The sequence below is a fragment of the Cebus imitator genome, unplaced genomic scaffold (genome assembly GCF_001604975.1).
Source record: "Cebus imitator isolate Cc_AM_T3 unplaced genomic scaffold, Cebus_imitator-1.0 Scaffold198, whole genome shotgun sequence".
Lineage (NCBI taxonomy): Eukaryota > Metazoa > Chordata > Mammalia > Primates > Cebidae > Cebus > Cebus imitator.
This window is the reverse complement of record NW_016107513.1, coordinates 3,826,047-3,850,897: the sequence shown is the minus strand read 5'-3', so window position 1 is coordinate 3,850,897 and position 24,851 is coordinate 3,826,047. Positions and strand designations below refer to the sequence as shown.

The window sequence follows — 24,851 nt, the reverse complement described above, 5'->3', positions numbered from 1 at the left end:
CTGACATCTTGAAAAGGGCTCAGAACAAGAGATGATCATTTTCTTAGCTCAATTATACCAGAGGACTGAAAGCGTGAGGACATATTGCCTAGATCACTTTCGCCTGTGGAACCTGACAAGATCAACTGGAAGCCTGCACGCCTGAGTGGCCTCAGCTAGGGAGGCATTTTCATGCAATAGGATGATAGACTGGATTAATCATCAGGGACTACATGGGAAGCTAGAAATGTGCCAGTAAACATAATCCTTTTTTAGGAGAAATTTGTGGTCAGAGACCAAAGGGTGTCCTTTACTATCAAAGAAAGATATTTGGTCACTGTTCTCAGTTCCTGGCCCACAGCTCCTAAAACCCTTGGAATTTCCTAAGTGATAAAGGTGATAGAAGTCTTCTTTGTTCCAGTACGGCAACTCCTGGTGGGCCTTTCGATAGCTTCAGGATAAGGAGTAACCTCCAGAAGACTAAGCCTTGATTAAAAGTTTGTAATGTTCTGCCTCAACATCCCAACCTGTGGGGAAGATAGAAGGGCTGGAGACAGAGTTAATCATCATTGGCCAATGATTTCATTCAATGACTAATGATCCTTTACGTCATTAAAGGATCAGTGATTTAAAACCCCCACAGTGGGGTTTGGAGGGCTTCCGAGTTGGCGAACACATCCATGTGCCAGGAAGGCGTCACATCTGCTCCATGAGGATGGACGCTCCTGTGCTCCGGACCCTTCCAGACCTTGCCTTATGTACCTTTCATTTGCCAGTTCATTTGTATCTTTTCTAATAAACCAGTAATAGGAAGTAAAATGTTTTCCAGACTTTGATAAGCCTTTCTAGCAAATTATCAAACATGAAGGGGAGGGGATTGTGGGAACCCCCTGACTTTGTGGCCAAGTCAGATAGAAACTGGGTAACCTGGGAGCCAGGCAAGGTGGTTCATGCCTGTAATTCCAGCACTTTAAAAAGCTGAGGGGAGAGAATCTCTTTAGGCCATGAGTTTGAGACCAGCATGGGCAGGACAGCAAGACCCCACCTCTAAAAACACACAAAAAATTATGCCACTGCACTCCAGCCTGGGTGACAGAGTAAGATCCTTCCAACTGGCATCTGAAGTGAGGGAAGTCTTGTGGGATGGAGTCTTTAAACCTATGAAGTCTGACGCTAACTCCAGGGCAGTATCAGAATAGAACTGAATTGTAGGACACACAGTTGGTGTCCAAAGAGTTAGAGAATAGCTGGTATGAGATAAAACCTCAAACATTTGGTGTCAGAAAGTGTTGTGCTAAAAATGGCTCAGCCATGAATGTCAATTCACCGAAGAAAATAATTCCTATATGAAAAACATCCTATCTCACTAATGTATATAAAACAAAACGTTTCAAACATTAGATTGCCAAAAACATTTTATTGATAATACAATGTTATGAGGGAGAGAAAAGCAAATATTATTGAGATGGAGTCTCACTCTGTCACCAGGCTGGAGTGCAGTAACACGATCCTGGCTCACTACAATCTCTGCCTTCCAGGTTCAAGGGATTCTCCTGCCTCAACCTCCCAAGTAGCTGGGACTACAGGTACACGCCACCATGCCCAGCTAATTTTCATATTTTTAGTAGAGACAAGGTTTCACCATGTTGGCCAGAATGGTCTCCAACTCCTGACCTCATGATCCACCCGCCTCAGCCTCCCAAAGTGCTGGGATTGTGGGAGTGAGCCACCCATGCCTGGCCACAAATACTATTATATCTTATTGGTATCTGATGCAGTTTTTTTTTTTACAAAAGAAAATGTGGCTATATTTATTCAAATTTTAAAAAGGTTCCCACTATTGGATCTTAAAATTACACTTCTAGTAGGAATCTATTCCCCAAAATGCTACCACACGACAGCAAAGTTTTATGTTTTTATGTTTCAGACCATTCATTGTGGCATCGCTTGTAATAGCAGCAAACTGGGAAAAGCCTCATGTCCATAAATAGAAGCACTGAGTCCACGATGACATGCATCCAACACAATATTCTGCCTCTAAATAGAATGAGGCAAATCTGTAAGTGCTGAAATGCAAAGAGATCCATTTTGTTGATTCAGAGAAGCAGGTTACAAAATCCTGTCAGCAGTATCCTGTCTTTGTTCTTCTAGATCTAAATCTCTTTATACAGATATATCATCCAGCAATGGAAAAACCTGGAACCACATAAAGCAAACCGTTTATAGCAGGTAGTTGCACGCAGTGGGACTGGTGAGGAACAAAGTTTACTTTTTTCATATACATTTCTATTACTTGAGTTTATTGAGAAAGGATTACTTTTGCAAATTTTATAAAACCTGTGGCAATGGTAGGCCAAGCTTATTTTAGGTTTTGTTAGAGAATATATAGTAAATGAGCATTCTTAAAACACTAAGTTCCACTGATCTGGGACCATGCCTTAGTCTTCTCTCTGCACCTAGAGAGCTATTCAGAGCATTTTGCATAGACAGTACCAGGTGTTCAATAAATGTCTTATTGTTCTACACAGGACAAGAGAATGCATCCTGTCTGCTAAATCCCACTGTGTGCAGTAAACTGCGTGCGAAAGACGGGCATGTGTGTGAAGATGCGGGTGCGTGTAGATGAGGAGGGGAGGAAAATGTACCAGATTTACGGCCGTTCTGTTTTCAGACCATGACTATGAAGGTAATTGATGTGTAAATTTCAACAGGCTTTACTTATTAACCAATGGGGAAGTTCCTCTCTTTGGACGGCAAGATACTTTTCTAACAGTAAAACCCCTGCACTCAGGAATGTGCGCTGGGTCCTTCTGTGCAATGGTTGCTAACAAACAACTTCCCAGGTTGCTGCCATCAAGGCTGTGGGGCTGTGGAAAGCTGGATTCCTGTTGTCTGTGTGTGTAGGGATCAGTGTTTACTCAACAACACAGGGTTGGTTGGTAAGGAAAAAAAATTTTTTCCTTCCCAAGCATACCCTGGAGTCTTTCCAAAGAAGGAGAGTACTGCACAGAACAATCAACAGAATGAGATGGCAAATCTGCTTTCAGACAGATGGGGACATAAAAGCCAAGAAAGCAATGCACACACTAAGCACCTTTCCACACTGAAGGAATACCAGGCACCGGAGAACAGATTCGAACCTCTCGCTTGCCGGAGGGCACTTGGGTCACTTGAGTGTTCTCCACCACAGATACTTTTCTTTCCTCTTGTACCTTTTCTCTTTCTTCCTGTTTTCTTCCTCCACAGCTGCAGTACCATTAAAGAGGCTGCCCAACCCCAGTCGCAGGGAGGAGACTTGAGCTTGCTGAATTATGGACAGCAGGTGTCACTTCCACTACAAGACTGGGCTCCCACCACCACGGAGGAATCCTCCCCACAGATGGAAGAAAACACAAGCCTCGAATACTGGTATCTCTTTTATTTTCTTTCATCATTCAAGTTTGTTCAGAACATTACAAGAGGCATGAAAGGAAAAATAATTGGATTTTCAAAACTTGGTCTGTCTAAAGTAAATGAAACCATGCCATTACCTCTTGGAAACAAAAGCATTCAAAATTAATTTGATATTAACGTTCAAGATTAAGACTAATCTCAAAGGATGGCATGTGCATTAAGTGCAAGAAGTATTTTTCATTCCAATTATTTTACAGAAATGCTGGAGTGATGTGTGCGATTTGCAATATTCAAGTCCTTTAAGGTTTCTGAACTAAGCATTAAATGAAAACTGAAATGTTGTATAGTTTCAGTGGCTCTCAATTTCCTGTTTGATCTCAGAAATATATGGATGATCTTTGCCGTGAGCTACTTCCATGATTGCAATGGCCTAGGAAAGAGTGAGACAAACAAACGGTGAGGGCCTGGGAGCCAATCCCCCATACCTCCGCCGGGGTAACTTTTACGTTGGATCGCTCTGCTTTCAGGCACGGGATGCAAACTGGCTAGTAGAGCCTCTGTTCTCCTCCACGACCAGGCTTTTTTTTTTAAAAAGGAGACAAGACCATCTGGTAGCCAGCTCATCCAGTGTCTACTGCTAGGTCAAACATTCTGCGAAAATAATTCAGGTAGCGGCTGGAGAAATGATGTCGTGAAACTGATTTCATGATATTCTCTTGCCCCAAGAGTCAAGATATTTCAGTAAGAAATGCTTTAAGGACTACATTTGTTGATTATGTTCAACCCAGAAAATAGGTGATGCTGGCACAGAAAGTCCATAGTTAATTTTATATCACAACTATTTTGATTTTTAGCTGACATTACTGATCGGCAAGATATGGTTAAACCATTTTTCCCTTTGAAAAAGCACACTCTTTCAATACATACTTTAAAAATTTAAAGAAAGGTAGAAAGTTTCACTGGGGGATGCTAGAGAGAATGTACTTAATAAGGTTTCTTTACAGTAGGGCAATGTAAAATGGTCAAGTTTCCAGTGGTTTAATCATTTCCTAGCTGTGTGGCCTTAGGTAATTTACTTAACTACTCTGTGCCTCATTTTCCCCAACTGTAAAGCTGGAAATAATACCTACCTCTTAGGGTTAATTCAGATACTGTGTTTTGAACAGTCCCTGGCATATAGGAAGTTTGTATCAAATGTCATCTCTAAGAACATATTTGCTCTTTTGTATTCAGCCAAATTACTCAGAGAAAAAAATATTCCCCCTGAGAATTTCTGATGACCTGTGACTCTGACAGGCACTCCTATCTATTACCTATTCTCCTCCTAGTCTCAAGCCAAGAGGAGGCAGGCCAGGTAACAGTGCAAGCCTTCGGAAATCACCGGTTTCAGGTGCTGCCCCTGCCCCTGCATTCATTTCAAGACTGACATTCCTTGATCAGATCTATTACTGAATTACCTGACACACTTTGCAACTGTGACCTCAATGGCCAATTTTCCCTCGACCTCACTAGGACAATACATGTGTTATCTCAGGACAAATTCCATGGTTTAAAACAGAAAACATTGTTTCACGCTCCCTTCCAGCCTGGCTGTGCCCTGACCCTTCTCTTTGGGATGTGGGCCTCACTCCATCTTCCCAAATAGTCTACTGGGAAGCTTTGGAGAATGTGAAGGATTAGGTTTGCAGGCCTTGTCCACAGCCCCAACATTTTATAAAGTCTTTTACAGGAGTAAATGGACTATCCCCCAAATTACACTGTATTGACTGTTAATTCCACATCACAAACAATGGGAATCAAGACTCAGGATAATTGACTCTGAGCTCCTGTGATGTGAGGGCCAGGGCCTGGCCACCAGGCAGCACAAGGCAGCCATCAAACCAAAGGCGAATGCTGTCCAGGAGCCTGGCACCCACCAGTTTCCTCACAGCTTGAGTGGGAGAAAAACTGAAGCTTTACAACTTAGAAAGACCCTCATTTGAATGAAATCCCCACCATGTAACCTAGGCTATTACTCACTTAACCTGCTTGAACTTCACTTTCTTCATTAGGAAAGCCTCTCATTTTTGTGAGAATTCAAAGAAAAAGCATGCAACAGTTTTCGTATATAACTGGTTCTCGATGAACTAAGAGGATGATTAAGTGCATTTTAGAAACAGCCAATGTGCAATCCTAACACCCTAACCCTAACTCTCCATATCCCACCTCCTTGACTTCACCACAGTTAAGGATCATCATTCTGAAAATCCTAGCAATTTCTGAAAACGGAGAATTCCTCCAGGCACAGGCTGGGCCTGTGATCACAGCCAGTCCTCTTGATGTGTGCACCCCTTCCCTTCAAGGAAGGCCTGGGCACAAACACAGCAGAAGTTATTGCTCACTCCATGCTCACCTGCAGGACTCACCCCAGCTGCACCAGCAGCCAGAGGGTGGGTGAGAGCTGCTCACCCTCCACTGCAGCCCCTCAGCTTGGTGAGGCATGAAGGAGGTGCACTGAGGCCGTCTGGCCACTGGGAATCCTAAGGCTGAGTTACAGACATACCTTCTTCAGGGCTTTCTCCCCGGCGGCTTTGTGTTCCAGGCCCATGTAGAGTCTCCCTAGCTTCAACCACATGGAGGCCACGTTGAGCGAGTACAAAGGATAGTGCTTACTGCAACAAGAGAAGGCAACAGGCCACCGTGTCAGAGGCTGCTGAGCCGCCCCACAGGCTAGGTGCAGTTAGCCAGAGGCCGCTGTGCTCAGGGCCAACCTCTCCCCACCAGGAACCTCTCCAAACTCCGCCAGGGTCTGGGTGGAGCGTGTGGATGTTGCAGTCCTGCCCAATCATTGCAGACACTGTTCATTATTTGCAGTTTGTGTTTTCTGAAAAGCTACGTAACAACTGCAGGAGAAATCCCTATTCAAAAGCATCTGTAAATACAACCTTCAATCCCCGTCCAGAGTTTTCTCTTTCAGATAGAGCCAAAGGAAGACCCTGGGAAAACAGCTTTTAAATAAGTGCCCCATTTATGAAGGCACATTTACTTAAAAGCTGTTTTTATGATAGGTCTATCACCTCACATTAGGACAGTGCACTCAGACAGACAAGAGACACACACATATACACACCCTGATGTGTCTTAATACCCCAGCTCCCTGTGACACTATGATATGGATTGCTTTAGCAAAACTGTAAGTGCTCTGAAGTCAGAACGCTTCCTATGTCTTCTGGATTTTCTTTCCCTATTGTCTAGCAGGGGCTTTAGATACAGCAGGTGTTGTTTTTGGTTGTATCTGAAGGTTGACTGATGGAGTCTGCCTGGGAAACAGCCATTTTCCTCATAACAGGGCCCAGAGGCAGCTGGTGGGTGAGCCTGTGTGTCTGTTTACATGTGTGTAAGAGGTGTTTATTTAATGGTTAGGCTGTTCCACTCTGTCTCCCCTAAAAGTTGGCCTAAAAAAGATAAGTTCTAGCTGCATTCCTGGGCAAGAGGCAGTTCTGGGACCCATGGCCCCACAGAAGACCAGAGCTGGGCCTCCGGGAGGGGCTTGTGTAGGTAAAGATGGGTGTAGCACAGCAAGGCCCTGCTGGGAGAGCCCCAGGGCTGGGATGCTGTCTGTCTGTCTGCCTCTCCCTCCCTACAGATCTCACAGAGACAGCAGTGCATGAGGCCAGTGGACCTCCTCCCCCAACTCCAGGAGAAATGGAAAGATTGAGTTTATCCCCAATTTAACAATGTGTTTCCAAGAGCAGATTTGAGGAGCTGGCTTCCTTTGGGCTCCCCCTGCTGGCTAATGAGGGCACAGTGGGGTAAGTAGAGGGTGGAGTGGGCAGTGGACATTCAAACCAGACACAACCTTCAGAGACCCTAATCTCAGAACTGGAAGGGGACTGAGGGCCTCTCAATCTCCTGAGAAACACCTAGGATGCTTCCAGAACACAAATTTCTGGGTCTCAGTCCAGCAACCGTGAATCATGTGGCCCACTTGGTGTTGGATGTACCCTGTAAATGCTAACATCAGTGCCTTTACAAAGAGCTTCAGCGATGCCAGCAAGGCCATCCAGCCCTGAAGTGTCTCGCAGAGCTAGACGACAAGCCCACAGCTTCCGCCTGTCAGCCACTTCTAGGTTTAGTCTCTCAGGCAGAAAATCTCTCCATGGCGAATATTCACTATTACTACAAATTAAAAAGCAATTTGCTTTTTTTTCAAACCTGGGGTGGGGAGATTAGATAACCGCGGTCAACCCATTGGTGCCAGAGCTTCCCCATTTGCAAACTGGGACCGCAATTTGAAAAGGCAAAAGAAGGGGATGGCGCAAGTAATGATGAAAAGCAGGATTTCTAAGACTACCGCTTAGCAACTAAACTTGGCCATTGAACTTGGAAGTGGTGGGTGGGAAAAGAAGCAAACTGGTGGCTTCTCAAAATTAGCCTGAGTTGACTGCTATGGATACGGCCCTGGATGGACCTGAGAAGGATCTTGCCCCAGTACCCACTGCAGAACCTCAACCTGTCTCCTCGGGACGGTGGCGAGAAGAGGCCTCACTTGGGAGCAGCGCCCTGCACCAGCACCTCCAGATGTGGGTGCAGAGAAGAGGCAGCTGTGCTAGTCAAGTCTCAGCAATGGGCAGGAAGACGACACTATTGTATACATTCTAAACGACCAAATCACCTGTAGGGCTTAATGATTTTCTGTCCGTATTGCAGGGCTCCTTCCCAGTCCTGCATGTACAAGCAGACACCCATGGCCTGGTACATCATGTGCAACATGTACACGTTACTGTCCTCAAACACGGAGCTCATCTTCTCCTGGCTGAGCTCGCAGATCTCCAGCAGCTCACTAGGGGGTGCTGTGGAGTCAAGGAAACAGCCGTCCGGGCCCATGCCGCCTGGAGACTTCCCCAGGGTTCAAGTTCTTTCTCCCCTCCACTCTCACCCTCACCCCAGGAAAGAGTAACTTACAGAAAGCGAAGCAAAAGTGAAAGGAATTACATTTCTCTAGAAGAAACAAAGGAAGAAAACCTGAAGATCTGAACTGCTCAACAAAGAATTTTAGCCGCAGGGTCCAGACCCTTAGTTTTGATGTAAACAGTGTCGATTAGACTCACAATTCTAATCAAATTCAAGTCCTCACCCAAGTTGGAACCCTGAGGATGACTCCCACTATGGCACAGTTCTTTCTTATGCTGAGAAACGACATGCCTTTCTCTAATTTCCTCTCCCTGGTTTTAAATTCTACTCTTTAGGGTACAAATCTAATCCCTTTTCAACTCCCACGAAAATGCTATAATACCAACGTTAAGAATATGGATTCTGATAGTTAGAGCTGGGACAAAATCCTAGGTCAACCACCTAGGACAATCAGCTGTGTCCCTTGGGTAAACTTAATATCTATCAATCAGTCTGTTTCCTCATCCGCGGCATGGGAATGAGGGAAGTCTCTGCTCAGAGTATGCCTGTGAGGAGAGCTGAAATAAGCGAGGCCCTTGCCCGAAGTAAAATACCCAGCGCACAAGGCCATCAAAAGTCTGTCCTTCACGGTCCTCCACCAGATGCAGTGCCCAGCCAAACTAGCCAAATAAGGGGAAATACGGCCATACCACTCTGATAGGATGGACACCACATCGTGAGTGGTCAGAACATCTATACACATTTACCAGGAGACATTCCTCCTTCCATTTTCAGAATCTGAGGCCCATCCTTCTCTTGCTCCCGCTTCCCAGCCTCCCACCCTGTCTTGCTGGTGAGGGATCATGAACTATCAGGCAGTTGTAAAGGATATATTTGTAGTGCTTGGCCCTCCGGAACTCTTCGATGACGTTGCGAGCATATCTGACCATGTCTCGGATGGCTTCCGCCTTTGGGGGATCACTGAGCTTACGGATTTCCACCTTGGCCTTATCCTGAAAGAAATGTCCACAAGGGCAAGGCGTTACCTCCCATGGAAACCACACTGATGGGGAGACCTTTCATATAATACATGTTCCCATACAGAGGTAGATACTGGCCCATTCCAAGGTTACAAAAGAATGAGAGGAAATCAGGCAGTGCATCTAAAGAAATTCAGTATTCCATTACCTTTTAACAGAAACAAAACTAATAGATTATTTTCTAGACACTCCTTATCTAGAATGTGTTGGCTATGGGCAGATATACATGTCCACACATCTACAAATCAAGAGACTAGACCAAGGCAGGCAGGCATTGACAGAAAAACAATTTGGAACTTCCACGTACTCTGGTGGACAGGCTGGAAAGCCTAAAGATGATACTCATGTGCTTTTCTCTTTCCTCCCATGAGCAGTTGTTTCGAGAAAGAGCAGTTTGGCAGATCCTTTGCTTAGGTGTACAGCATAATGGAAATGTTTTCTTTAACTACTGGGAGCAGGTCTGAACGGAGACCTGGTCTAACTGGATTCCCTCTGGCTGGCTTTGTAAGGAGGGTTTAAAGGGTCAAAAAGATCCTAGAGGAGACCTACCAAGTCAGACAAGCTCTTCCACAGAGACGTTCTAAGATCAGGGTGCAATCAGTGCTCTTGCCCCATGAACGGCCTTACCTTGTCCTTGGTGGTACACTCCTGGCACTCACAGGTAAAGAAATAAGAATCTCTTAGCCGGTCATTCCTATCTTCTGTTGGGTACAGGAGATCAATATAGCTGGTAAAAACCTATGGGGTCCAAAAAGGTAAAGCTTCAGTCTGCTACAGGTAAACTCATTCCCATGCCTCTGCACTCAGCTGTGGCGGCATCCATGCAGGGATAGAGGATCAGGCGGGCTGCAGTGGAGGAGTCCGCTCTTTACTTTAAGGCACTGACTTCCTACACTGAGCAGCCACCGGACGCTGGCTTTCTCCGGAAGGTGTTCACTAGTCCACAGATGAACTGGGAGCTGAAGCCAAGATGCAGATTAGTGGAAAGAGTCTGTAGAATCAAGGAACCCTTAAAACAGGGACCTGGAGGGTGCAGGGATCCCTGCTCCCTTGGCTGCCTCTGCCTGGCCTTCATGTAGTCTCACGTTTCACTACCTGGAATGGTTCGAATGCTTCATTGCCATCATCACTGGGTGTGTGCAGGGGAGGACATGAGCGCACACACATGCAGCTGAGTTCCTCTTCTCCTCACATCAGCTGGCAACGGAGCGGGAGGCTCCGCTCGGCGGGCTGGGACCCACAGCCCTGGGTGGCCCAAAGACCAGTGGAGGGTGAACGCAACTTCTAGGTCACCAGAATGCTGCGGCCTGGCAGGGCGGGCAGCTCCTTATCCTGCAGAACTGGGGCTCCACTGTCCTCGCCTTTTCCTAACGGGGTCTGTAACTAAGACTTGGAGCATATGGAGGAGACCAACATTTAGATGTCCATTACCTACTCACTGGGACAGCACTGGCTGCCCATCCCACACAATCAGGCAAATGTCTGACTGAACAGATGGATCTCACAAAGTCGCCTGTGTGCCAGTGACCGCGGGCACCGCCAGGCAGGCAGGGGAGGACACGCATGAGGCTCGGTGCTACAGGGGCAGCCAAGCTCTCCCCAGCCCACAGGGCAGTACTGGACATGTTGCAGGTCACCCTGAAACCCTGGGGAATGGAGTTTCTCCTCCTCTGAAGGGTAAGTAACCCCCAAAGCACTGACTTCCCAAAAATGAAGTCACTGTGTTTCAGATCTGGGAGAACATGATGGCAAAAGGAAACCGCAGCCAGCCCTGCCCTGCCTCACACCGCAAGAGCCTGTCCCATTATCTCTGAAATAACCGACACACAGTGCAACACACGGAAGGTTCCAGAAGATGGCGACAAAGGCCACTCCAGTACCACTGCTCACGGTCAGACTGAGCCAGCCTAGGTGACAACCCGCTCATCTCTGCAGTCAGCCCACAGGCGGGATGGAGCCAGGTCATTACATTCTGACTGGCTGTAATGATCTGTTTCAAGAAAGCCTTCAGGGCAGTCTCCACAAGACATTCAGAAACTCAAGACACCCCAGCCGAAAAGGGACACACCCTCATCACGATGGATTTAGCTGAGGGTGGAAGGGCCAACCTGTGCCTTGGGCCTCAGCTCCCAGTACCACTGTGGATGAGTGAGCACCTTCCAGAGAAAGCAAAGCATTTCTCACTCAGCACACTGACAGTCACACTTCACACTTCTAATACCCAGATGTGCACCATAGAATAGCATTACAAATTGCTAAACTCAAATTTAACCTAAGTGTGTGATTACAAGTCCCCAAAAATTCCTGTCTTGCTGGGGATTTACTTAAGAACAGAGCATACTACAGCAATCCACCAGGCCAGCCCTTCCCAGGTGAGATGTCCCATGAGGTAGTCAGGAATCAAACATGGGAAGGGGACAGGGAATCATGGAGCAGGTGATGGGTCAGCTGGCTGGTTCTCTCCACATCCCAAAGCTGAGGAGGGAAGCCAGTGTGCCTCTTGGCCACAGACTGCCTCGATTTCTCCTATGACTGCATATACCTGGGCATTTGAATCACGTTCCTAAAAAGTGAACTATGACCTGAAGTTCACATGTGGAACTGACAGAGCACGAAATGCTGATGTGTCATTTGCAGGGCCAGTTCTTTAGCTATTGCTGCGTCACTTGCTTGCTTTCACTTCGGACCTTGGGGGGATGGTGGGCAACAAGCAAGAATTCACCAAAAATTAATAAGGCTCAAACTCCATTGTTTGGCAGCAGGGATAGAGAGACTCTAAAGAAAATCAAGTTTCACTGTGGTCATTTTGGTAGTAAATGTCTTCTTTCTCTGTAAATATAAAGCTTTGTGAGGAATTTAAGTCAAATTTATTATGTTTTTGTTTTTCTTAACCACTGATGGAAAAGGTAAGCACTAAACAGAAGCCCCAAAGTGTGGGAATCTAAGCTACAGGTCACAAATCTGATCACTGACTCCAGGGGAGCCTGAGGATGGACTCAGCTGAACTGCTGGAAGCATTCACGGCTCATACTTCAAATAACACTGCACAGATCTGTCCACATTGCCTTTTAAAAGAGCAGTTTCCAGCCCCCTGCTGCAGCCACCCATAGCCATGAACTCACCTCCTCTCCCGGGCTGATTTCCTGTACAGCTCTGACTTCTGCCAGGGTCCCTTTGTAGGTCACAATGACATTGGGGCAACAGCTATGATTCATCAATGCAACACTGTCAATCGGAAGAGAAAACCCAGTTTTTAAAATGAGACAGGGAGGCTGTTTAGTCTCCTTGACTACTTACTTGCTAAGTCAAAGGAACTGAATCTTTACAAGACATTGTTAAAAAATCTAATAGTTGGCTATCATATTCTAAGAAGTTGTTCTGCATGCATTGATAATCCTAGCTACCATCTAAGACTTTTACCATATTAAAAACGGAAATCCACAATTCATGTAATATCTAAGCCAAAACCAAAAAACACACAACAACAAAAACAACAAATGCCACAAATATTCCGTCCTGATAGAATGCGGCTCTCAGAACCCAGTACCCACAGCTAACTGCTACTCCACTATACAATGTCAAAGACAGATGCGTTGCCATTTTCAAGCAGCTTTTTGTATTAGTGGATTATTTCTCACGTTTTTTTTTTCAGATGTTGAGAAATGCCAGCTTCCTAAGGAGGGAAGGGTGTGTGATCCCCTGAGAGACCCGGAGACGCCCGTCTGAGTTTCTCTGCACCTCAATTTCCTCATCTGGAAAATTGGGACATTACTGCTCCTGCTGCTCACTGTCTGCTTTTCAGGGACAGCGAGAAGGAGAGAGAGATTCGCCTATGCGAGGTGCTTTGAGCTTTCTGATTATATCAAGGTCAAAGTTCTGAGAACAGAAATTTCTAAACTACAGGGAAAAAGTGCTTGATCTCTGAAAATGCTGCCTTTGAAATCACAATGCCGATATGATTTCAGCCCAAAGGGATTTTTTTCCCCCAATTAAAACTGCCCGGAAACTGGGGCTCATGCTCCTATGGGCACTCACAGCCATGTGTGTCATTGCTCTGGTGGCCAACGTCACCTCCCTGACCCTTCAGAGACCACAGCCCCTCTCCTGCTTGCTCCGAGAATACAAAGAGGGAAAGGGGTTTCGAAGCCTGATGAGGATGAGCTGCCCCAGGCTGGCCATTGCCAAGTGCACTCCCCCACCTCCCGGTTGCTAAAGGCCTAAGCAAAGTGTGTGGTTGGCCGGGTGCCTGGGACAAACATGTAGCAACTTCCTGGTCCTGACCTTGGGAAGGACCACCTCTGCTCTACACCAAGGCCCACCTGGCTTCCTGGAAGGCGATGCCCAAGGAATCTGGCTGTAGGAAATCGGATAAACAAATGCATCGAAAGAGTAGTTGTTTTAAAATAAAAGCACATTTCTAAAACCACCTTGCAGAACTGTTAGTTCAAGACAGACTTGGTATCTTTTTAATGAAGGTGGGGGAAATATATGAAGGCAAAGACCCTGAAACAACTCATATTCTTGGTATCACAATTCTCTTGGCAACCACTGAAAGGTGTGAATCCTCAAAGTACCAATTTTTTTTTTTTTTTTTTTTTTTTTTTGAGATGGAGAGCCCAGGTTGGAATGCAGTGGCGTGATCTTCGCTCACTGCTCGGCTCACTGCAACCTCCACCTCCTGGGTTCAAGTGATTCTCCTGCCTTAGCCTCCTGAGTAGCTGGGATTACAGGCGCATGCCACCATGCCCAGCTAATCTTTGTACTTTTAGTAGAGACGGGGTTTCACCATGTTGGTCAGGCTGGTCTTGAACTCCTGACCTCGTGATCTACCCGCCTTGGCCTGCCAAAGTGCTGAGATTAGAGGTGTGAACCACTGTGTGAGGGAGCACCTCACTCTTAATCTTTTGGTCTTTAAGATATCGAGAACAGAGACATTTCATAGTTCATTTCAGTTCTAAAGGTGTCAATATGCGCCTTCTTCAGTGAATCCAATGCCCTCTTTTTCTCCTGCCTTTCCCAGGGGCCAAAGTTAAAAAAAAAATGCTTCTTTCCTCACTACTAGAATTGCAACTGCAGATGACACCATTTTGGCCCCAAGGACAGTAATATTAGGTGAATAAACTTTTTAGTCTGTCTGGTTCAAGTAAGCCTGTGATAGCTGCTCATGAGACACAGACCTGTATGGATTCTTCTCTTTCTGACCTACACCTGTGGCTGATGCACATAGCTAAGGGCAGGCACATCATTCAGGGCAAATGCATGAGTGTTAAGGGTTTCCCACGTATGTGGCAACCTACAGCCAAAGGCCCCTGTAGTATATGTTAAGCAACCTCCCCCTAGATGGAAGTCATCGACAAGGTGTATTGATTTGGAGCGGGGAGATGCACAAATTCTGTGGCTCTATCTGTGAAGCAGGGTTTAATTTCAGGGACTGAAGCATTTTGGAAATTCTCATTCCATGAGACAGACTGTAAGGCCGGTTGCCTCCCCGGGAGCTGAATGGACACACCCATACCTCTCCACGCCTGATAACTATGTCATCATTCCAAGCCATTACTCAGCATCTGGCCTCCCCAAGTGGCTTCCCCACACCCACCTCTGCATAATACACCCAAGTATACACTCAACACCAAACTATGCACTCAGCCTCCAGCCCGCCGTTGGAAGACCCCGCCACAAAATTTAAAGAAGCCCCGCCAAACCCTGCCCAATAGCAGTCTGCCCCATACGCCCCCGGCCAGCCCGCTTATCCAAAGCCCCGCCCGCCAACCAACAACAGCCCGCCCGGTGCACATCCTGTTTTCATATAACCAATAAAGTTGCCTTCGCTTTGTTTCCCCAATAACCAATCAATTGCCTCCACTCCCTATAAAAACCCATGCCCAGAGAGGTAGAGCGCGACTTCTCTGGCCCCTTTCCCGGACCATAGAACCTCTCCCGGCCTCATTTCCTCATTTAACTTGGCAACAGACCTTACACACACAAAGGTAAAATCATTCTTGGCAATCCATTAAAGTCAGATCTATAAAGATCTCCATTTGTCAACTGGCTATCCTTTGCTGAATTACTCAAGTATTCTTCAAGTCGAGAGAAAATCCTATAGTTCTTCGAAATTTTTCCCGGCTCACTACTTCAGCATATTCTCCCTCCAAATTGTGCTGTTTCTGTACTGGTATTTATCAAAAGGGACAGATGGAGAAGAAGCTCATATATTCTGTACTCAAGCCTGTGGCCAATTCTTGGCTGGCAATTAATGTTTCACTTTGAGCATAAGAAATGCAAAGATTTCCAGAACCACAGATAAGCAGAAAGCTAATTTCTCAGCAGGGCATGGGCTGTTCCTTCTATGCACACTATAAAATATTCTTTAACAGCAGCTCTCTGCTTAGCAGGACTTAACAAGCAACTGTTCTCTTAACTACTACCTTTGCAGCCTTAAGTGTAGGGGAAATATTTTGAAACCTGGCAGATTAAAAACCTGTTTTAATTCACTTGGAGTTTCATGTCTGCCACACGCAGTTAGGTGGCTTATTTAAAAATGAAAAAAAAAAAAAAATCAAATTAGTGTTAAGTAAGTAAAAACAAAAGGAAAGAAGTCAAACTCAGCCTACTCAGGAAATATCGCTGATCCCAAATGAGAAAGTTCTTCATCTTCAATTGTGAAGCCATTGCAGTTAACCTGCAGTGAGAAAAAGGGAGAAAGAAAAAAAAATGAGATGAAGCTTCTCTCTGGGTAGAGCTCACTCTTTAAAATTGTGACCTTTAACAAATCAGGAAGATATTTTGGGTTAGTGGTTTTAAAAACCTTTCTTTTGGCCATGCTATCATTCAAACAAATTTGCTTATCAGTTCTATGCGATCACAAATAAGCAGAACTGTGATGCCTCCCTTAGCATAGGCCACCTACCATCTAAATACAGTGGCCCAAGCATGCCCAAGAATCCTAAGGCTCCGAGGACGACGTTTGCACACTGGCATGGGGGTGACGATACCTGGCGTCTAATCTCAATTATGCTACAGCTTTGTTGTATGATCGTGAGCCTGTCACTGAGTCACTGTGTCTTTAAAGAAAGGAATCAATCCAATGCCTATCTCATAAGGTGAGGTGGTAAATATGAAGCCCTTATTCATCTAATCTAATTGCCATCCCCCTCTCTGTGTGAGAGGCAGAGGGATTGAGGGCTTGAAGCTAAGGGACTGAGACCTTGCTTTTCAAGTCTCAGCCAAATCAACTATGAGCCATGTTCTTATCCCTTAAAAGAAACATTGTACAGGGTACAGTAGCTCACACCTGTGAGAGGCCAAGGCGGGCAGATCACCTGAGGTCAGGAGTTCAAGACCAGTCTGGCCAAGACAGTGAAACCCCGTCTCTACTAAAAATACAAAAATTAGCTGGGCCTGGTGGTGTGCACCTGTAATCCCAGCTACTCCACCTACTCAGGAGGCTGAGGCAGAAAGATCACTTGAACCTGGGAAGCGGAGGTTGCAGTGAGCTGAGATTACACCACTGCACTCCAGCCTGGGTGACAGCATAAGACACCATCTCGAAAAAAAAAATGTTGCATAGAAAAATACCAAGGGCAACTTTGACTACTCTGGAAGCCTAACTTAGAACAAGCAGGCTGAAAACGAGGACTACATATGGCGAATTTCTGTCCTGCTCTAATTCTTTCCACAGATATGTACTGAGAGCCCTTACGTGCTGGGCACTGTACACAGAAAGACAAACAGGCTGAAAATCTGTGCCCTCAAAGAACACCAGACTATTGGGAGACAATTCAGTGGGTGTTCTTCATGTTTCTAAAATTTCAGTGCTGGAAGAAAACTCAGAGTCTACTTTTTAGAGGACGAACTAAAGTCGGAGATGAACACTGACTTGTCCACAGTCACAAAGCCACTTGGTAACAAAGTCCTTGCTTGTCCCACGCTGCTATGAAGGCTCTGAGAGGCATGCACACTGAACGATTCCACCCCACTCTCTTCCGCACTTAGAGACACTGCACTGCTACAACTCAGGCCACCAGATGGGCTTTGTGAAACTAGCATCTTCTGAGCACTCACACTGGGCCAGGCACTGTGCTAGGAACTGCAGATTTACCGTCTCATAAATCTGCAATATCACTATAGCATTACTACAGCAACTCATTTTACAGATGTGAAAATTAAGGCTCAGGAAGGTTGAGGGATTAAGTGACTTGCTCAAGGACATGTAAGTGGTAAGTGGCAGAGCAGGAGTCAGAATTCAGACTAGGCATTCTGACGGTGACTCTGGTTTCTCCACACTGTACCATGTTCCTTCTAAAATTGATCTGATCTATTAAATTTAATGTGGTTATTTTACTTAACATGAAAGGGCCAAACGCAGGGTCTTGGAATACAAAGCAGTAAGAGCTATGATGGGTTTGACTGGCAGTATTTACAATTCAACATAAAAAGCAGAAAATGGGAGGGAACTGTGGGTTAGTAAAATAATACACAGCCTTTGAAATCCTGAGGGGTTGGGCAACTAAGTAAAAAACTATATTTTGGGCCAACTCCAAGTACCCTCACCAATTCTGTCATACAGACATTGACTAACAACCATTAACCAATGACCATCAACCAACATTAGGTAAGAGTAAATTAGGCCAGGTGCGGTGGCTCATGCCTATAATCCCAGCACTTTGGGAGGCCGAGGCAGGCGGATGACCTAAGGTCAGGAGTTCAAGACCACCTTGGCCAACAAGGCGAAACCCCATCTCTACTAAAAATGCAAAACTTAGCAGGGTGTGGTGGCAGGTGCCTATAATCCCAGCGACTTGGGAAGCTGAGGTAGGATAATTGCTTGAACCCAGGAGATGGAGGTTGCAGTGAGCCGAGATCAAGCCACTGCACTCCGGCCTGGGCGACACAGCGAGACTCAGTCTTAAAAAAAAAAAAAAAAAAAGAGTAAATTTTCATTCATTCAACAAAATTACTGGCGCATGACCTGTGTCCTGTATTATACTGGGTTCTAAATGATCTATGTATCATCTCAGACTGAATACTAACAGCCTCAGCAGTATCTGGTGCAAATGTTTTCAGAATGAAACAATGCATCAGGCAAGTTTGCAACAATTTTCAAAGCTGACCTAGGGACAGACAGCTTCTGACTACTTCAGGAGGTGGGGTTCTTGTTTCTTTTGCTTTTCAGTCCCTCATCTGCAGCAGGCTCAATGAGCCCAGTCTACAATTCCAGATTTCTCCAGACTCGGTCACTTTATGACCATCAGTCCCTTTATTCCCTCCCGCTCCTCTTACTGTGGAAGAATGCGCGTGTTTCTTCATAAGCTAAGGCTCCCATGAGCCTAAAAGTCATTACTGTTCCTTTTGTGATGGTGTTTAAGCCTACTTACACAGCAATTTTCCTGCCAGCTTTCCCTCCCTTCTGAAATATCCCTAGAGAAGAAAAGTGAACTTGCATGTTAAGAAAAATGCAGGGTCCATAGTCCTTTGTCTGAACTCAAATCAGGCGTAAGAACCTTGCTAAGGCTATTCTCATAATTAGCATTTAAACTAGATGTAGACTGCACACCAAAAATACACTTCCCAATCATGCATATGTTCCCAGTGATTAGAACACACCTCGATGCTGTCAGAGATGTGCGGTCACCTTCTGCTGCCAGCTGCTGCCAGGTCTTGAGGTAACCCACAACAGCCTCCCATGGACCAGATGGTGGAAAGGGCTCAGGGGCTGGAACAGCAGACATGTAGCTGCTGGCTGAGAGGAGGGACCGGTGGCATGTGGCTGCAGCAGCACTTTGCATTTCTGCTTTAGAATTTTCTTTGGGGATAGTAAATAACCCCCTTTCAAATTTATATATGAAAAAAGTGTGTGTGTGTTGTGTATTTGTGTGAACACATATAATCTCAAAATGTATACTTATCTGATAAAGTCTATAAAGGAATTAATTCTCTATACTTATATATGTATATGTGTATGTATGTGTATATATACATTTTTTAAGGTATACAAATGTCCTGAATTTTCTGAGTCCATAATTCAAAGAGTCAGTCACTTTCACTACAAATATACTTCTACTTATGAGATCGAGTGACTTGATTTTTGGTTATGAAAATATGGTCCTGTATGTACTGTGTCAACACTGAGAAATTTTATCAGCATGCATCACTGTGTTAGAGGAAAAGCTATCTTTTTGCATAGCCAGAAGAGTGGATACTTCATTTCATCTCTCTGCTTTCTCATATACCCATACCTCATTTAATCCAGAAAAAAATTATGTATTTAGTTTTTCAGAAAATGTAAGAGAAGTCGATTCCTCACTTCCCATTGTCAGCCAAATCTACTGTCTCAGAGCACTTAGGAGAAAGTACAGTATAAACTCAGGATAATATGAAAATGAGAAAGGTCATTTATTCCTTCTACCTTAACACTCAAAACTTGAAGCCACTTTTTCACCTACAAGGAATAGCATATTTTTCTGATTATGACAGTCATATAATTGAAATAGATCTAAATAAAGTTTATAAAAGAATTCAATAAATTGTTAATAGTGGTTCACAGTGTGGGGAAGCTGAAGCAGGCAGAAGTGATGAACGACTCACTTTTTTTTTTCATTATAGACAGGGTCTCACTCTGTTGCCGAGGCTGAAGTGCAGTGGTGCAATCATAGCTCACTGCAGCCTCAAACCCTTGGGTTCAAGTGATCCTCCTGCCTCTGCCTCCTGAGTAGCTGGGACTACAGACACATACCATGGTGTCTGGCCACTTCTTTATGTGTGTACTTTCTAAAGTGTGTGTGTTTTGCCTTTTCTCTTTCTTAATATGTCTTAGTATGCTTTTAAGTTATATGTGCTCACTGTAGAAAATCCAGAAATTCATCCAGTAAAAAGTCTAAATTTTTCCATAACTCAGAAGACAACTGTGAACTTCCATTTAATCTTTCTTTAAGTTATGTATGTGTGTTTTCATATTATACTTTTTGGTTATACTGCTTTGATACTTAATGTTATGTCATCAGCATTTTCCCAAATGTTTAGACAACCTTTGAAACTTAACTTATAAAAGTTATGTAACCTTCCATCACAGGGAGATGCCATAATTTATTTAACCAAACTCCCACTGCTGGCCATTTCTAATATTTCCTTTTCCTCTTTCCCTTTCTCCCTCCTTTCCTCCCCTCCTTCCTTCTTTCCTTTCTGCCTTCGGCTTTTAAAAGAATCCTACAATAAACAATTTGTATGTAAAATCTCTGCCCATGATTTCTGATTATATCCTTAGGACAGATTCCTGCAAATAGAGTTACTGGCCAAAGGGTACATCACATAATGCTTATTCTATTCTAAGACAAAACCATGGAAGCATCCACTTCATGTCTTTTACACATCTGGAGACTGATACAGTTTCTTGTTCCCACGGACCAGAATTCCAGTATTTCCCTATCTGGCAAGGTCACTTTCAACTAGATGCCCAGTTTGTAGAGGAAATCACAAGGGCATACGAAAGAGAGAAATCCAATCTACTAAGTCAGGGCAGGAAAAGCCACCCTCATGATTACAGGAAGGCTGAGTGTTCCCCAAAGCATGGCTGCTGCGCCCTTTCTTCTCTCATCCTAACAATGCCCAAGCCTTCACCTTGCCAGTGGCCTAGTTTCCAAAGCTTTAATCACTTTCAAATTGCTCTTGCTTAGAAGCCTCTCTAAGTTTTCGTTAGGTCTGATTTTGGTAAACCTAGGCTTCTCTAAACAAGCTTTCTTAGCCACCATCAGGAAAGACTGCCGGCACCTAGACCCACTTGGGCACCTCTCGGCGGTGACTGCCCTTCCTTAGGCCATCAGAAAGGGCCCCCCTGTCTATGCCTCTGCTCGATCAGTGCAGCCTCAGTTACAGTGAAAAAACACTACAGATAGAACAGAAGGTTTAAGAGAGTAAAAGTAAAATTTAATGTAGGAACTTCAAATGGTCTTTTCTTTGCAAAGAGCTTAAAGTATGCCAGAGTACCAGGGCACTGACAACTCCTTTGTTTTCATGAACTCTTTGTGAGGCAGAAGCAGAGGCGAATTTCCTACACTCCACCCATCAATGAGGGCCAGCAGAGAGGACCTTGATCTGCTCAAGGTCACCGAGCAAGGCTATGGCAACACAGGGTCCAATTGGCTCAGAGCCTAGTTGTCAGGAAGATGCCATCGTTCTATTTGCATTCATCTTCACTGAGTGCGTGCTGGGGAGACAGCCTTGGAGAGGGAAAGGCCAGACTGAGTGTTACCTGCTGCCGGCATCCTTACCTGTGCAAAGAGTACTACGAGGCTATCATTGTCCGGGAATTCAAGATGCTTGGAGTAAAAGTGATGGAGAGCAGCAATGTCACTCTGAATCAAATCCTTCTTCTCATTGTCTAACTTATCCAGATCTGTGGATGAACAATCCATTACTCACCCAGTAGAAAACTCAGGATTTCTAGCTACATCCTATTTTTGCTGTAAACGATATAGAGGAAAGCGGGGGGGAGGGGCGGGGAGAACCCCAAAACATGTTGAACCCCCAGAGAACATTCTTCCCCATCACTTGGTCTAACTGACAAACCCTAGGAAAAGAAAGCAAGCCATTTCTTCCTTGTCTTCCTCTGATGACTAGAAGTTGCTCAGGACGTGGGATTTCGACTGTTAGCAATGAGGTTAGGGAGGAGTTAGCAATGACTCAGAACCAGCCTCAGCCTACTCCAGGGCCCTGCAATGGCCCGGGAATCTGGGCTATGGTCAAACAACTAGACAAGCCCAGATTTCATGGCTTTCAGTAAGAACATCAGCTATTTACAGGACTGCAATTCAGCAAAGATCCAAAAATATTCAGCATGCCAAGAAGGTGAGCAGGAGGTAGCTCAGGGTGCAATAATTCATCTTGGGAGCTCCTACCTCCCTTAACTATTCCCTAATAATACTGTCAACTCAGAAGAAAAAAAGTAAAAAGTGTTTTTCAAAACAGCATACAAATCAAAATGCAAACTAGTAACTAAAGAAATTACTACTCCTCTGAGCACAAGTTAGCCCGTCCTCGCTTCAATCCTTTCTAACCCGTGTGAAATTTGTGGGGAAAAGAACTGGGCGGCTGGTCACAGAAAGACTTACGTGATTCAAACTCCTTCACAGCTAACAATTTTTCTGAAGGTGTTCTCTCTGGGTGGATTTTCTAGCAATTGGGGAAGAAATCACACAGATACAGATTTTTTTTAAACGAGTGTAGAACGTGGCACTTTCAGTTTTACATCAACATAAAGAAAAAGTAGCAATTCTTAAGAACTAAAGCAAGATACCCAAGGAGTCCACCACCAGGGCTCTCCAACAACCAAATGCAAAGCCTCCTCTAAAACGCTTTTTAAATGTCCACCGTGTACCTAACACCCTGATAATACTATGCACACAGTAGGCTCGGCAATGCCTGTGATGGGAGAGAACAGGGCCGGAAAACAACTTTTTAGGGTCCTTACTTAAAAGGACTGGGTCTACAGACAAACCATCCTATTTATTATTTCTCCTTCTAAAAAGGAAAAAATCAAACCCGCATCCATTTTACACTTTCTTTAAGCATAGGCTAAAATGATCTCAAATTCTGTGTTTCAAAAAGAACACTTTTGGTTGTATCTGTGAGCCCAGATTCACTTTAAACGTGTTGCTGGCTTTATTCTAGACACCCCAAGAGGAGCTAACAATAGTAAACCCGCTATGCTTTGAGAACATGAATAAACTTGGTGTTGACAAGAGTTCAAAGGCAGAGCTCAGGAGCTGGCCCAAGGCCGTGTCTTTGTAATCTGGCTATTCAATTTGGGGATACAGGTGGTCTAGCAGGCCACACTCACCTCCCTAGTTAACATGTTAAGCCTCCCCTTGGTAGTTTGGTAGCCTGTCTCCCCTAATCCTTTGCAAGCTACTAGAATACAAATGGTCTGTTTTTTTAATCATCAAGTCCTATAGAGATGAAAAGATAGGCAGATAACTTTCATTTAATACACTATTAGTAGTAGTAGTAATTATAATAAAAGTTGAATGAAGCTTGTATCAACTCATCTTTGCATTCAGACTACCCTCCTGGTGCCAATATATTTCAAGAGTTCTTTTTCAGAGCAGAAATCTTCCATTCACGGGATGCATTTTTATAAGATTTATAAGTCATCTCGCTTGGGAAAGCTTTTCATTCAGGAAAGTCTACCAGCCTCTTCTGAATTCTTAACACATCACTATAAATATCATCAATAATTCAGGGGAACAAAATAATAAACCACCAGATTGGCCACCCAATCCTCCCAAGATGCGCAGAGATCCCATCTGATGACACTGACTCTGACACCTCACCCGGTCAGCCTATTCCCTCTGATTCATTCAGCCCAAATACTCTGCACCAATTTAAAACCAACTGTTATTAAGGATCCGAAAGTTAACCTCCTGCAAGGAAAATAATTCCAATGTTTTGGTCTCACTCTACAGGCAACCCATGAATGGCTTTGGTTACTCTCGGCTGGCGAGGCAGCATTTCAGCAAGCACCCGACCTAAGCTGAACACAGTGGAAAGATGACCTCAGAGTTTGGAAATGCTCTACTTCTGTTTACACAGTCCAGGACCCTAACTTGGCATGGGGACAGATATGTGCTAATCATTTCCATCACATTCGCCCTAGATTAAAAAATAAAGTTTTTCTAAGGGTAGAGAAGGGCTGGAAGGTATATGGAAGAAGGAAATGAAATGCCAGCTTTTTATTTTTAGTCACAGGGTCTCATTTACTCTGCTGTTCAGGCTGGAGTGCAGTGGCATAATTACAGCTCACTGCAGCCTTGAGTTCTGATGAGTTCCAGTTTCAAGCAATTCTCCTGCCTCAGCCTCTAGAGTAGCTGGGACCACTGGTGTGTAGCACCACACCTGAGTAGTTTTTTTAATTTTTAAAATTTATTATAGAGACTGGGTCTCACTTTGTTGTCAAGGCTGGTCTCCAACTCCTGGATTCAAATAATCCTTCTGCCTTGACTTCAAAGTGCTAAGATTATGGTTATGAGCCACTGTGCCTGGCCAAATTTCAGCTTTAAAAGATTTATAGTCCAGAGGCCCTGCCACTAACTTCTCTGACAACACTGAGGAGCATGACCTCCACAGCCTGGACATATGACTTCTAAGCTCCACGCTGCCTATTTCATGGGGTCACAAGGAAAAGCCCTATGGCATTTTCCTACCCTCTTTTTAGTTTGGGCCTTCCAAGGTTGGGTGTCTAATTATCATCCAATCAGCAAGAAATGACCAGACCAGGGGAGAACAGTCAGTGTGGTGGCTAAAACAATTTCATCTTGGATGTTGATGTACCATGTTGATTCCTGGTTAACTCCTGTTCTGGGAATGCCTCTAAGATTTCTACTTTATCTACAGCTACCTTAAATCCTGCCTTAGGTCAAAACAATCTTGAGCACAAATCTTGCTCTCAGGCAGATTCACAAAGCATCCTTGCCTTTCCTATAAGCCCTGGGTCTGGTGGGTAACGGCACTGGGATCCACCATCTTGTCTTGCTGCCGCCCAAGACACACGCATGGCTTCAGTTTGTAAGTCCTAGT

At 44.8% G+C, this 24,851-nt stretch overlaps 1 protein-coding gene across 1 annotated transcript in view; it reads right to left on the bottom strand.

Annotated features, from left to right (window-relative positions):
* Nucleotides 1–3,382: 3,382 nt before the first annotated feature.
* Nucleotides 3,383–24,851, bottom strand: part of SMYD2 (SET and MYND domain containing 2) — a 59,645-nt gene continuing 38,176 nt past the window's right edge. The window contains exons 4-12 of the mRNA XM_017547537.1: nt 22,388–22,448; nt 21,548–21,672; nt 15,896–15,963; nt 12,407–12,509; nt 9,912–10,022; nt 9,137–9,257; nt 8,027–8,201; nt 5,915–6,023; nt 3,383–3,802 (exon numbers count right to left, since the gene is read on the bottom strand). Coding sequence (XP_017403026.1) covers nt 3,722–3,802; nt 5,915–6,023; nt 8,027–8,201; nt 9,137–9,257; nt 9,912–10,022; nt 12,407–12,509; nt 15,896–15,963; nt 21,548–21,672; nt 22,388–22,448 — 954 coding nt within the window. The 3' untranslated portion in view covers nt 3,383–3,721. The remainder of the gene's footprint in view (nt 3,803–5,914; nt 6,024–8,026; nt 8,202–9,136; nt 9,258–9,911; nt 10,023–12,406; nt 12,510–15,895; nt 15,964–21,547; nt 21,673–22,387; nt 22,449–24,851) is intronic.